Source organism: Macrotis lagotis, chromosome 1, assembly GCF_037893015.1.
Source record: "Macrotis lagotis isolate mMagLag1 chromosome 1, bilby.v1.9.chrom.fasta, whole genome shotgun sequence".
Taxonomy (NCBI): domain Eukaryota; kingdom Metazoa; phylum Chordata; class Mammalia; order Peramelemorphia; family Peramelidae; genus Macrotis; species Macrotis lagotis.
In genome coordinates, this window is record NC_133658.1 from 872,728,402 (window position 1) to 872,742,767 (window position 14,366).

Below are 14,366 nucleotides of genomic sequence, written 5' to 3' on the forward strand. Positions count from 1 at the left end.
GATCTAGGAGAAGTTTACCTGTTAGATCTATGGAAAGGGAAGCAGTTTATGATAAGGAAGAGATGGAGAAGATCATTAAAGACAATCTAGATAATTTTGATTACATTAAATTGAAAAGCTTTTGCACAGATAAAAACCACTGTAACCAAGATCAGAAGAAATGTAGTAAATTGGGAAACATTTTTTACAAATAATATTTCTGACAAAGGACTCATTTCTAAAATATAAAGAGAACTGAGTCAAATTTTCCAAAAAAAAAAAGTCATTCCCCAACTGACAAATGGTCAAATGATATACAAAGGCAATTTACAGATGAGGAAATCAAAACAATTCATAGTCATATGAAAAACTGCTCTAAATCATTATCAGGGAAATGTAAATTAAAGCATCTCTGAGATACCACCTCACACCTTTCAGACTGGCCAATATGACCAGAAAGGACAATGATCAATGTTGGAAGGGATGTGGGAAATCTGGGATACCAATACATTTTTGGTAGAGTTGTGAACTCATCCAACCTTTCTGGGGAGAAATTTGGAATGATGCCCAAAGGCCAAGAAAAATGTGCATACCCTTTGACCCAGCAATACCACTACTGGGTCTATACCCTAAAGAGATGATGAAAAATGGTAAAAACATCACTTGTACAAAAATATTCATAGCGGCCCTGTCTGTGGTGGCAAAGAATTGGAAATCAAGTAAATGTCCTTCAATTGGGGAATGGCTTAGCAAACTGTGGTATATGTATGTCATGGAACACTATTGTTCTATTAGAAACCAGGAGGGATGGGAATTCAGGGAAACCTGGAGGGATTTGCATGAACTGATGCTGAGTGAGATGAGCAGAACCAGAAAAACACTGTACACCCTAACAGCAACATGGGGGTGATAATCAACCTTAATGGACTTGCTCATTCCATCAGTGCAATAATCAGGTTATCTGGGATGGAGAATACCATCTGTATCCAGAGAAAGATTTGTGGAGTTTGAACAAAGACCAAAAACTATTACCTTTAATTTAGAAAAAAAAAACCCAAAAACCTGTTATCTTTTGTCATTCTTCTGCTTCTTATGCTTTATTTTTCTTCCTCTCTCATCACATTCAACTTAGATCAATGAGTACCATGGAAACAATGTAAAGACTAATAGACTGCCTTCTGTTGGGGGGGGGGGGGAGTAAGATTAGGGGGAAAATCAAAATAAATAAAATCTTAAAAAAAGAAAAAGAAAATGAAGGACAGACATTAGATGACTTCAGTGGCTAGAACAGTGGACCTAGATTCAGGAGACCTGATTTCGTCTATGACCTCAGACTCTTCCTAGCCTCGAACCTTGGGCAAATCTGCCTGTTTCAATTCCCTCAGCACCTGTAAAATAGAGCTGAGAATAACACCTATCCGCCAGGACTGCTGTGAGCATAAAATGATCGATCATTTGCAGAATGGTGGGTATTAGGGGTCGCGGGGTCCTCTCCTCCCGAGCATCAGAAGCCCCTGGGGCCCAGATGTCCGGCGAAGGCTGGGAGAGTGACTTCCTCCTGCAAATTAAATCCCTCATTTGCCTTCTTGATGATGATGATGATGATGATGATTAATTTTTCCATTATTATTAATTAATTCCCCAACTACATCCCAAAAGAGCCTTCAGCACTCGGGTTCGGGTGCTCCCCCCTGCCTTTGCCTCCTCCCCTCCTCATCGACTTTCTCTTTTCTGCACATCACTAATCCCTTTTCCCAACTTCACCCCAAGGAGGCCTCACGGGCCCTGTCTGGGGGGGTCTGGAGCCCCCGAGCCCCCCCGCCTTCCTTCCTCCATAGTTTCCACATTCAGTTTTGGGGGTTGGCTCCTCTCCCTCCCCCCGCCCCCCGTGTTTGCGGCCGTGAAGGGTCTCCCCGCCCCCGCCCCGCCCGCGCCGACCCGGCCGGGACTTCTGGTCTCTCGGGGGCGTGCCCGGGGCGTGCCCGGGGGCGGGGCCGGGGTTCCGGGGGCGTGTCCGGGGCCTTCCGGGGGCGGGGGGGCCGGGGCGGGGCGGATGCCGGGCCCGGCCGGGCCGTTGGGACCAGCGCGCGGGTAAGCTGGGCCGCGGGGCAGGGCTGGTCTATGCGGGGGCCGGGGCCCCCCTCGCGCATGCCCACCCTCCCCCCGCCCAGCTTCCCTGTCTCCCCGGTTCCCCAGAGGCGCGCCGGGGACCCCCGCCCCCCTTTCACCCCTCACGGGGGAGTTCCCCAAGCCCCGCCCCCATTGCGCGGCCCACGCTTCCGGACCTGCTTCCGCGCGCGCAGCCCCCCCCCCGCCCCCCAGGCCGCGGCCGCCGCGGTGCGGCTTCTCGGCGAAGCCATCGCAGCTCACCAGGAGGCTGGATTTGAACTCAGGTCCAACTGACTCCATCACCCAGGGGCGCCTTCAGCCCTTAATCAGCCGCTCAGAGGCAGCGCCCCCTTCCCCGAGGTCAGGGAGGGATGAGGCGAGGGGTGGTGACTCTGGGAGGGGCCTTGGGGTCCTAGAACCCCGGATGTCAGGGCTGGGAGATGGGGGTCCTAGAACCCTGGATTTCAGAGCTGGGAGATGGGGGTCCTAGAACCCCGGATGTCAGGGCTGGGAGATGGGGGTCCTTAGAACCCCGGATGTCAGAGCTGGGAGGGTCCTTAGAGCCCAGGATGTCAGAGCTGGGAGATGGGGGTCCTTAGAACCCCGGATGTCAGAGCTGGGAGATGGGGGTCCTAGAACCCCGGGTGTCAGAGCTGGGAGATGGGGGTCCTTAGAATGTGAAAGGGCACACTGGAAGGGCCTACAGTCACAGAGCAGAAGACCCGAAGGGACTTTAGGACAAGGAATGGCAGCCCCAAAGGGAACCATATAACTTAAAACTGAGCTAAAAAGGACTTTCATACCTGGTATATTAGAGCCCAAAGCACCCCTGAACCCAGAATATCAGAGATGGAAGAGAAATTAGAGAGTCTAGAGCAGCCCCTATCCAAGGTCACATTCAAAGTTAGCAGCACAACTAGCTTAACTTCTTCAGTAAAGATGGCAAGCAAGAAACCTGAGAAATGCCTTTTAAAATATCAGATCCTGGATCTAGAATTAATTAGGACCTCAACCCCATCATTTTATGGGTGAAAAAACTGACCCAGAGAATTCAGCCACAACCAAGGTGACATAGATTATAAGCATCAAAGGCTGGACTCCCTAATCTGTGTTTTTTTTACTATACCACAGTACTGAGTATATTTAATTTTTATCTTAATTAGGATTCATCACTCTGAAAAAAAAAGATAGGAGAAATAGGATAGACACAGTGTTCATCAAACAGGGGAATGCTGCATTAAGAAACTGAGGCAGACAGAGGTAAAATGGCTTGCCCAGGGTCATACAGCTAATGAGATCTTAGATAGGATTTGATCCCAAATCTTCTGAATTCAAAGAAAGTTTCCTTTCCACTTTGCCACTTATCTGCATCTTTACATTTAAAAAAAAAAGTCTGGGGGCAGTCAGGTGGCACAATGGATAGAGTGTGGACCCTGGAGTTCAAATCAAACCTCAGAGTCTTAATACTTTCAAAGCTGTGTGACCTTACACAAGTCACTTAACCCCATTATCTTGCAAAAACCAAAAAAAAAAGTCTGAATCTAGATTGGTAATTTGGCCTACCAGGTTGGCAAAGCTCATTGCCTAAACTTGTTGGAGGAGGCTTTAAAAATAAAAATAATTTAGATAAAAATATTTAGATCCTTAAGTCATTCAACTGGAAAGAATTCTAAGTACTTCCAAGCTTGCAACTCTGCTGGGGAAAGAAGGGCAAAACAGAGCTCAGGTCTCAGTCTGGCCTTGTAAACTCAACTGTAATGTCACTTTGCGATAGGAAAATGGCCATTCCAGGATCTCAGGGATCTCATTACTGTCCTTTGTTCCAACTAGGATCAGAACAAATTTGAATCCATCCTGCTCTTCAAATTTCCCCTGGATTATGCTTTTTGCCCTGATTATACTTCCTTCTGGACCCTCTTTCCTCCCTAGTTTTGATGGCCATCCAGGACAACCTCCTGTGTCCCATACTTCTTTCTTCCCCAAGTCCTCAAGCTCCATCTCACTGAGCTTATGCTTTGACACTTGAGGATGCCTAGAGACTAAGGAAGAGTTTGAAAAGTAGGTAACTGGGATAGAACCCCAGCTCAACAAGCTACTCTGGGGGTGGACTCCTGACTTTTCCCTCTTCTTGTGTCTTATCTGTCAATCAACAAGGATCATGTTGATCCAGAGTCTTTGTACATTCCTCTCCCATGGGGCTCACCCCCAGCAGACTGGGTCCATATTAAAACTGTCCAACCTACTCTTCCCCCACTCCCCTCAACTGGCTCAGGTCATCTTGGGCTCCCTTTCTTCCTATCCTTTCAATACTGTCAAACCTCTTCTCAAAAGGATCTGATAAATTCCTTTACTTAAGGATAAATTCCTATATATTTAAAGGATCTTTGTCAGGAGGAGGATACCCATATAGATAGCAGCCCCCCTCCCACTTGATAGGGGACTTTAGAGAGCTGCCATTGACCAAACAATGTGACCCTTTTATGTGATGAGTCTTTTTAAATTTGGTTAAGCTGATCCTTCTGGCAGCAGAGACTTTGTCATTAAATTCCTACCTTAAAGGCTTTTCAGTGTCATGGGACCAACCATGGTGAAGCATCAGAAAAAGATGTAACTGTGGGAATTCATTTTTTTTTTAAAAAAAGCTAATGTAGAAATTCATTTTTTAAAAAGCCTTTCCCAATGAGAATCACATTATTATTACAGGAGCCAAAAGAAGAAAACTCAGGCATTGACAAACACATAGAGGAGATATTTGGGTGATAACCATCTATCAACAGAGAGACTTACCTCAGACTTTACTGAGAAAATAGAGAAATCTGACCTGAGCTGCCCCTCCTTTCTATTCTATAACCTGAATAAACTCCAACAACCTCCCAGATTCTCTTCTCATTTGCTCAGTCTCTGATGAAGATAGAACATTTTTCCTCACAAAGGATAAGCCTTCTACTTCCTCCATCCCATCTTAAGTTTGCCTCTTTCATCATCTCAACCACTATCATAGAACACTACAATTATCACCATCCTCACCACCACCACCACCACCATCATCATCACCATCCTCACCACCACCACCATCATCATCATCATCATCACACCACCATCACAACCATCATCAACATCACCACCATCACTTTCATTCCAATCTCTTGGCTTCTTCTCTACTTTACAAACATAACTAAATTTCCTCCATTCTGAAAAAAATTAAACCACACCCTTCACAAGCTTGATGGGCATTCAGTCTATTGGCCTGTACCTCCCCTCCCTTTCACAGCTGGGCTCCTAGAAAAGGTCCTCAAGTTAATTGCTTCCTTTTCCTCTCCTCTGATTCAGTGCTCCAGTCCTTTGCAGTCTGGCTTCTGACCCCACAATCTGTCTGAAACTACTCTCCAGTCTTACTAACAGTCTCTTAATGACTGAATCCAGTGGCCTTTCCTCAGTCCTCATTCTTCTTAATTGGCTCTGCAGTATTGACTGGGCCTTGTTGAAAAAAGAGGGAGGCTTTCTGTGGTGTTGTATAGAGGAGGTGTGCTATAGTGGATTTAGTAAGGAGTCAGAAAATATATAGTCTTGGCTTTGACACTTACTCTCCTGATTAAATCACCTTATCTCGCAGTTTTCTTATCTATAACCCGAAGAGTAACTTGCAATTCCAACTTTGATACAGTTATGAGTGAGGGAAAGGGCATAATGAACTTTAAAATGCCATTGAAATGTGAGTTGTTGCTTTTAAAAAAAAAAAAAACTTCAGCAACCATTTTTATGGATGATTGGAGGGGTGGGGTTGTAAGGCAATAGTGTTAAGTGATTTGCCCCAGGTCACATAACTAGGTAATTATTAAGTGTCTGAGGTTGGATTTGAATTCAGGTGGTCCTGACTCCAGGGCAGGTGTTCTATCCACTGCCCCACCTAGCTGCCCCTGAGTTGTTTTTAAAAGAATGTAATCCCTTTGTATCAGCCCCAGGGATTTTTTTAAGAGATGGATGGGGAGCCCTTCTGGCAAGAAATTATAGCCAGAGGACCTGGGTTCAAATTCTGCCTCTTATCATTCTTGCTCATGACTTTAGATCCCTAAGCCTTAGTTTTTCATCTGTAAAATGAAGGGTTTGGACTCATTTGCTTCTGTGGCCTTTTCCAGCTGGTCTAACTCTTCTCTAAGAATGAGTTGGAGATGGTGCTTCCTCCTTCACTGTGGCTAATAAAAGAAAAATAAAAGATTAAATGGGCTAATTTCTGGGGAAAGTATGAAATAGCAAGTACAAGAAATGAAAGAATTGTGAAGGAGATGAAACTGGAATCACTGAATGTTGCATCTGGGTGGGAGATTACTGGTTGTCCAGTCCAGACCAATTTCATACTTGTGACTCATGTTGCTGCCGAACCATTTGCCTTTTGGTCTCTGGACCTGTGGACTAGTTCTAATTTTCATGGTAGTTTTAATTTGTTAGCACACTTCCAAGTGTGTTGGATAGCTGTGTACATTAAAATGTATTTCAACTAACATTTATTAAGTATCTGGAATGTGTAAAGTGATGGGGATACAAAGAAAGGCAAAAGACAATCCCTGTCCTCAAGGAGCTAGAAGTCTAATTGGGGAGTTGATGTGCAAAAAGTATTGAATAGATTAGATAAATACAGGTTAAACAAGGGTTTAAGGAGGACTGAGAAGGTTCTTGCAGAACCTCCAGGCTTGAAGGATTTGTCTACTGCAAAGATGCCAGATTCCAGTTGAAAAGGACCTCAGAGATGATCTAGCTTCACCCATACCTGAATTAATCAATTTATCAACCAATTACTAAGCACCTGTGATGTGCCAGACCCTGCCCTGAGGATTGGTTCAATTGTTCAGCCAATTGTCACTCTTGGTGACCCCATTTAGGGTTTTCTAGGCAAAGATCTTGGAGCTGTTTGCCCATTCCTTCTCCATTTCATCTCCAGATGAAGAAACTGAGGCAAACAGGGTTAAAAGTTTTTTGCTTAAGACCATGTAGCTAGTAACTGTCTGAACCTAGATTTGAACTCAGAGAGATGAATCCTCCCAAGTCCAGGCCTAGTGGACTATCCACTGTACCAACTACCTACCTATACTCTGGGGCTTCAGAGGCAGAAAAGAAACATATCTTTCCATCAAGGAGTTTGCATCCTATCAGGAAAACAAGGGTATAATAAAGTGGACATAAAATACAAATAACTAGATTCAGAGTAATTTCTTCTGTTGCAAGGTTGGGGTAGAGGAAGAGGTACCAGAAGCTAGAGGGAGTCTGTAGGAAGGCCTCCTGTAGGAAGAGATGCTTCACCTGACCTTTGATTCTAAGAAGCAGGGCAAGGAGGGAGTGCTTTCCAGGCTTGATGGGACTGCAAGGGCAGGGAGGAATACCCTTGAGGAAATGAAACGGAGGTTCAGCTGCAATGTAGAGCAATAAAACTGAAGCCATGGGAGTTGATGAAATCATTCACAAAAAAAGACAACAGAGAGAGAAGGGTCCAGGAGAGAACCTTGGGGGACACCCACTTTAAAGGGATGGGATGAAGATTGCCCAGCAAAGGGGACTGAGGAGCAGTATTCAGTCCAATAGGAGGAGAGCCCTCCAAAAGAGCAGAATTATGGAAACTCAGAGAGCATATCTAGGAAAGGAAGATGGTCACTAGTATCAAGAGTCAGGAGAGGTCAAGAAGGATGAAGACTCCAAAGTTGGATTTCAGTTGTTGTGGCTGCTGTGGTTGTTCCTCCTTCAGGGACATGGGGGGGGGGGGGCAGAGGTGGAAATGCCAGGAACTGCACACATGAACTTCCTCATCCAGAGCCACCTGGGTCCTGTGACCAGATAGGAATGAGGACAACTGGAGGTGAGGCAAACAGGTATTCAGAAGGCACAGATTAACAGAGTAGCTTTAATGTTAACGTTCAGATGGCTCCTGGCTTGGCTACAAATTGAAGCTCTGCCATTTGTGGAAGTTAAATGGAAGGCTCTTTCTTCTGGTGCGTTGAGTCGACCTCTTCAGTGGCAGGTCTACATCGGGCTGTTCCACCCCTGGGAACCCTGCCAGGTATGCTTCCTGGCATGGCCCCTGAACTCCCTTGCAACTGAGTAATGACTAGTTTCAAGTGTTGAGGGTCATCCTCACTGGACTCAAGAATTAGAACCAGGGTCTCCTTGGAGTCAGGATTCCAAGCAGGATGCTTCAGTGAGCCAGCACCTCGGGAAACCTTAAGAAGCTAGAGTGGCTGAAACTTGAGCTCAAGAGGAGGAAGGAGCTTTGGACTTGGGAACCTGGAATTCTGCTCGTTATGAACTGAGATAATTCATGACCTATCCCTCCTTGATCCCAAAACTAAACAGCCTGGGGATTCCAAAAGTTGGGAGAGGATATTTGTATCAATATGATCTATACCTTTGTAGTCAGAGATTCCTTTTTAAAGCTAAACTGACTTTTAGTGGCCTCATGGAACTGGGGTGCAGGAGACATAAACCTAATACTTGAGGAACTGCATTGTGACGACAGGAGCCCATGGCAGAGAGCACAGAAACAACAAATTCTGATAACATCCTGGAGAACCCTGACATAACAGTAAGATATTACTCACTAGCATTCGAGGCACTGGGAGACAGCCAAGGTAGGAAGGGTTACATTCACAAATTTGGTTCTTACGCCTTTCTCTTCCTTAGGAAATTTCTATTCTATTTTTTTATTGCAAAGTATTCATTCAGATGTTTTTATCTTTATCTTTCCTCATAAGACTCTCCTTATTAGTCACTGGTAATGTTCCTATGGTGCCTTTGTTATAACTTATAGTTTAAATGTTCTACTTGAATTCAGTCTTCCCTTTTGAAGGACCAACCCTTTGGGACCCTTTTCACAATCCTTGTGTCCTCTTTTTCCCCTTCATACTATCCATCAGGTTTGAATGCAATCATTAAACTTGTTAGCCTTCTTAAACCATTGCCCCTGGGAGAATCTTGGAACACTCTAACTAGAACTCTCTACCAAAAATTTCCTGTCCTTCTTATTTATTCTTGGTTCTACTTTCTTCTTTCCTGGGCCCTTTTGCCAATCTCTTACTTCCCCTTCCTATTGCCTATTTCTTTTCTTACAAGAACTTCACACATAGGCTGATTCACAGATAATTGCTTGCCCAGAGAGTGAAATACCTTTAACCTTGGAATATTGACAAAGGATCTCTCCAAAATGTCATCGTCCTTGAGAGAATATGGTAGGGTTGAGGACACACTGGATGGGAGGCTCCCAATATCTTACACCATTTATCAAGATCAAATCAAAATGAATACATGACTTCAATATAAAGATAGATATTATAAGAAACTTTGAAGGACATGGAATATATTAACCAGCAGTTTTATGGATAGGTAAATAATGTATGAATAATCAGAGATAGAGAGCTGTGTATAAGGTATAAATGAATTTCAGTTATATTAAATTAAAAGTGTTCTGGATAAATAATGCTAAGATCAGAAAAAAAGAAAGCAGAATGTTGGGGGGGGGGGACTTTAGGCAGTTTCTCTGATAAAGGTCTCACATCTCAAATATATAAAGAACTTTGTAAAATCTATAAGCAGTCATTCCATAATTGTTTCAATGCTCAAAGGTAATGAGCAAGCAGTTTTCCAATGAAGAGTTGAAAACAATATATAGTCCTATGAAAAAATGTTGTAAATCATCACTGTTTAGAGAAATGCAAATTAAAATAACCTTTAGATGTCATTGTATACCTATCACATTGGCCAAAATGATGAAAGGAGAAAGGGATAAATGTTGCAGGGGGATGTGGAATAATTGAAACAGTAATTCACTAGTGTTGGAACTGAACTGATCCAACCATTCTGGAGAGAAATCTGGAATAATTCTCAAAAATTCATTAAACTGGGACAGCTAGGTGGCTCAGTAGATAGAGCACCAGCCCCAGAGTCAGGAGTACCTGAGTTCAAATACAACCTCAGACACTTAATAATTACTGAATTGTGTGGCCTTAGGCAAGCCACTTAACCCCATTTGCCTCACAAAAACCTAAAAAATAAAATTCATTAAACTTCCTTTATCTCTGGATACAGCAACAATATTTTCATGTCTGTTTGCTAAGATGATTAGAGAAAAAGGGGGAAAAATTCTTTGTGGTAGCAAAGAACTGGAAAATGTAGGGTTACCTGTCAGTTGGGGAATGGCTGAACAAGTTGCAGTATATGATTGAGGTGGAACATTACTGTGCTATAAGGAATGGTGACCTTGATGATTTTAGAAAAACATGGATAGATTTGCATAAAACAATGAAGAGCAAAACTAACAGAACCAAGAGAACACCGTAAACAGTAAAAAAAAAAAAATATTGTTTTAAGAACAACAGAAAGAAAAGGATGAGGACCTAGAAAAGGTCATTAAATTTGGCATTAAAGAGATCCCTAGTAACTTTGGAGAGAAATGGTTCAACTGAATAATGAAATTGTACACCAGATTACAAGGAGTTGAGAAACGAGAGGAGAGAAAATAACAGATGTAGAGAAGAGATTGTAATTTTGTTTTGTGGAACAACAGGGTTAAATGACTTGGCCAAGCTCACACAGTTAGTAAGTATCAAGTGTCTGAGGTCAGATTTGAACTCAGGTCCCTCTGACACCAGAGCTGCTGCTCTATCTACTGTGCTACCTAGCTGCCCCCTAATTATTGTTTTTTTTTTAATGGAAACAACTGAGAAATGGAGGGCACCAGTTTGAAGGAGAGGAAACTTCAGTTTCCAACAAATGATCATCTAGCCTTTGCTAGAAGAGCTGAGGTGAAGGAGAACCCTCAAATCCATCACCTCCCAAGGAAACTGATTCTACTTTAATGGTTGGGAAACTTTTTCCTTCACTTACCTGAAATAAGCCTCTCTGCTCCAGATTGTGCCCTCATCATCTCTACTATTCATGAAGATAGCCATCATGTTTTCCAATAAATCCGGGGTGAGAGGAGCCACCCCTTAATTCTTTCAGACCCAAGCCACTCCTGCAGCTACAAATGTGGAGAAGATCCAGGATGAACCCATTCTAACATTTATACTAAACTGTTGAGGAGGAGACAGCTAGGAATGAAGGAGAATGAAAAGTTTAGACAGACTATCTTGGACCTTCCAGTCGAGACTAGCTGTTCCCTTAAGTCTTCAGAGGGCTGCCGTGCTTAAAATGAGAATGAAAGGATTTTCAGTGAATATATATATATTTTTTCCTCCAGTTCAGTAACTCAATTATCTGAAGACCTTTGGGTTTATCAGTTAAGTGTTACCATGGAAACATAGTCAGATGCCAGAATTAATTGCATTTGAATTTCTGGCTCAATTTGTTAAGCTAGAGACCCAGTGATGAGATTCTGAAATGGGCTTCAGGGCTCTGAAGATGCTAAGGAGAAGAATGCAGATTCTCCAGCATTTCAGTTTGGGTTATTTTGCTTTTTTAAAATCACTGAAAATTGGGGGTGGCTAGGTGGCGCAATGGATAGAGCACCGACCCTGGAGTCAGGAGTACCTGGGTTCAAATCCAGTCTCAGATACTTAATAATTACCTAGCTGTGTGGCCTTGGGCAAGCCACTTAACCCCCAGTTGCCTTGAAAAAAAGCCCTAAAAAATAAAAAAAAAAATTACTGAAAATTATAATCCTTAGACCCTCAGTCCTGAGGGTAAAACACCCGGTTCATTGAATGAAAAGGACCTAATCATGGCAGGAGGAAGAAATCAGGCTCCTTTTTAGACTCAATCTCTGAACCCAGATTGGAAAGGACTTCTGCAGTCTTGTGAAAGCTCTTCCTACAGAACCAGAGGGTATTAGAGTTAGAAGGGTTAGGAGAACCCTTAGAACACAGGATGTCAGAGCTAGGAGGGCCTTTAGAACACAGGATGTCAGAGCTGAAAGGGCCCTTAGAACCCAGGATCTCAGAACTGGGAGGGTCCTTAGAATGCCACGGAAGTTCTATTGACCAGGATTTTTAGACTTCTAATAGGTCTTCCCTCCCTCCTTTTCATCCTCATTCCAAACCTCTCCTAGCACCTGAATCAGCTTTCCTCTATGTAAATCTATGCAGGGTGTATCCTTATTCAAAAGTCAGCAAGGACTGCCTCCTATCCTTCCCCCCCACACACACACACACACTTTCCCCTGTCTTCCCCCCACTCCCACCCCACGCATCTGGCATCCTTCCTTTACAACTTTGGCACATTTGTCTCCTTTCTTGTATCCCATGCTCCAGCCAAACTAGATGCTCATTTGCCTTCCCCCCTTCCCCAGTTTACCCTGCAGTTGCTCACCTTAGGACCTTGTCCTGTTTCCATCCAACTGCTCCCCTTGTTTCCTAGGCATCCTTTAGAGCCAGACTCAAGGCCACTGCCTCCGGGAAGCCCTCCCTCTGATCTTCCTGTCAGGAACAACTTTATTCCAGAGACATCACATAGCCTTCATACTTCTCCAATGCACCTAGCATATCTTAGCTGATCTCATAACTCATATTATCTTATAATATATAATTCATATCACATATGATACCTAACATGTCTTGTAGTTCAATTCACATTAGACCTTAGCAGATCTCTTATTATTGCTTAGTCAATTAGTCAAGTCTAACTTTGTGAGCCCATTTGGGGTTTTCTTGGCAGAGATACTGAAGGTTTGACATTTCCTTCTCTGGCTCATTAGATAGATGAGGAAACTGAGGCAAAAGAGTTAAGTGAATTGCCCAGGATCACATAGCTAGTATCTGAACTCAAATCTTCCTGCTTCTGGTTTTATCCATTGCACCACCTAGCTATGTGTCATAATATAGTTCAAGTCACATTATAATAACTAGTCATATAATTATAAATACATTATAATAAAAATATTTCTATATCCTTATATTATAAAATATAGCATAATACATGTCCCCATGATAATATTTAATATAATGTCTTTATACTTTCTGAGAGCAGAGGTTATGTCTTAGCCAAGTGTTAAATTTTCTACCTAACCCTAAATAATTTGGGGGCTTCATGGATGGATAAATGGATATTATTGCTTAATCTTAATCTCTATTTTTGTTTTTGCTGTATTCACTCTGATGGATGAAGAAAACTCTTAGTAGATGGTGACAGGGATCTGCAAGCCAGACACCAAACAATCCATCCTTGGCCTTTTCCAAGGATTCTGTTGATGTATCATGGGAGTCAAAAGGCCTATTTTCAGACTCCTGTGCAAAGTCTTCCACTGAACTTAACCTCTTCCTGACTCCAAGCCCAGGTCTCTAGCTACTGTACCATCTATCTGCCCACAGATTGGGAGTGAGGAGGTTGTGGTAATCTCCAAGGTATCTTCCAGTGGTAAATCCTCTTGTTTATGGTCTTTTTTTTTTTTTTTTTAGTTTTTTGCAAGGCAAATGGGGTTAAGTGGCTTGCCCAAGGCCACACAGCTAGGTAATTATTAAGTGTCTGAGACCGGATTTGAACCCAGGTACTCCTGACTCCAGGGTGGGTGCTCTATCCACTGCGCCACCTAGCCACCCCTTAAAAATCCATTCTTGTGATTTCATCATTTTGAGGGAAGTCTCAGGATGGCAGTTTCTTCCATTAAGGAGAATTCACTAGTATCATTTCTTTTTTACTTCTAGTCTTAGAGAATCTCTTAGGAAACTTAAGAATACATGATCTCTTAGAAAGGCAGCATGGGGGCAGCTAGGTGGCACAGTGGATAGAGCACCCGCCTGGAGTCAGGAGTACCTGGGTTCAAATCCGACTTCAGACACTTAATAATTACCTAGCTGTGTGGCCTTGGGCAAGCCACTTAACCCCATTTGCCTTGCAAAAACCTAAAAAAAAAAAGTGGATAAAGCTAAGTAATAAAAACAGGCCCTAAGCCCTGGGCTCTGTTAGGTTCAAGTAATCTCATTACAAAGTATTTTCTGTACTCCTTGGTAACATGTTCTGTATTTGTTTTCTTTTATGGCAGGTTCAAAGATGGCAGCCCCAGAAAGGCAGGGCCAGGAGCCTGGGCCAGCCAGAGCAGCAGGGCCATATCCGTCCACAGGCAAGGAGCTGGAGGAAGCAAGCCGCTTTGCCTACACAGCTCTCTGCAGCATGTCCTTGGCCTGGATGTTTCCAGAACCAGAACAGAGGTGACTATTTTGACTTAGAATCATGGAATCCTAGATTTTGAGATCTGGGAAGGATCTTAGAACAGAGAATGTCAAAACTAGAAGGAAACTTAAAAAACAATGTCAGACCTAGAAGGGAATTTAGAGCAGAAAATGATGGAGCCAGATGGAAATTTA

At 43.2% G+C, this 14,366-nt stretch overlaps 1 protein-coding gene across 2 annotated transcripts in view; it reads left to right on the plus strand.

Moving 5' to 3' along the window:
• Positions 1–2,029: 2,029 nt before the first annotated feature.
• Positions 2,030–14,366, plus strand: part of TMCO4 (transmembrane and coiled-coil domains 4) — a 115,182-nt gene continuing 102,845 nt past the window's right edge. Inside the window, exons 1-2 of one of the 2 annotated variants that reach the window (XM_074218252.1) lie at positions 2,030–2,070; positions 14,045–14,210. In XM_074218252.1, coding sequence (XP_074074353.1) covers positions 14,053–14,210 — 158 coding nt within the window. In that variant the 5' untranslated portion in view covers positions 2,030–2,070; positions 14,045–14,052. Of the gene's footprint in view, positions 2,071–2,256; positions 2,449–14,044; positions 14,211–14,366 lie in introns of those variants that run through there. The other variant, XM_074218253.1, reaches the window with a different exon arrangement.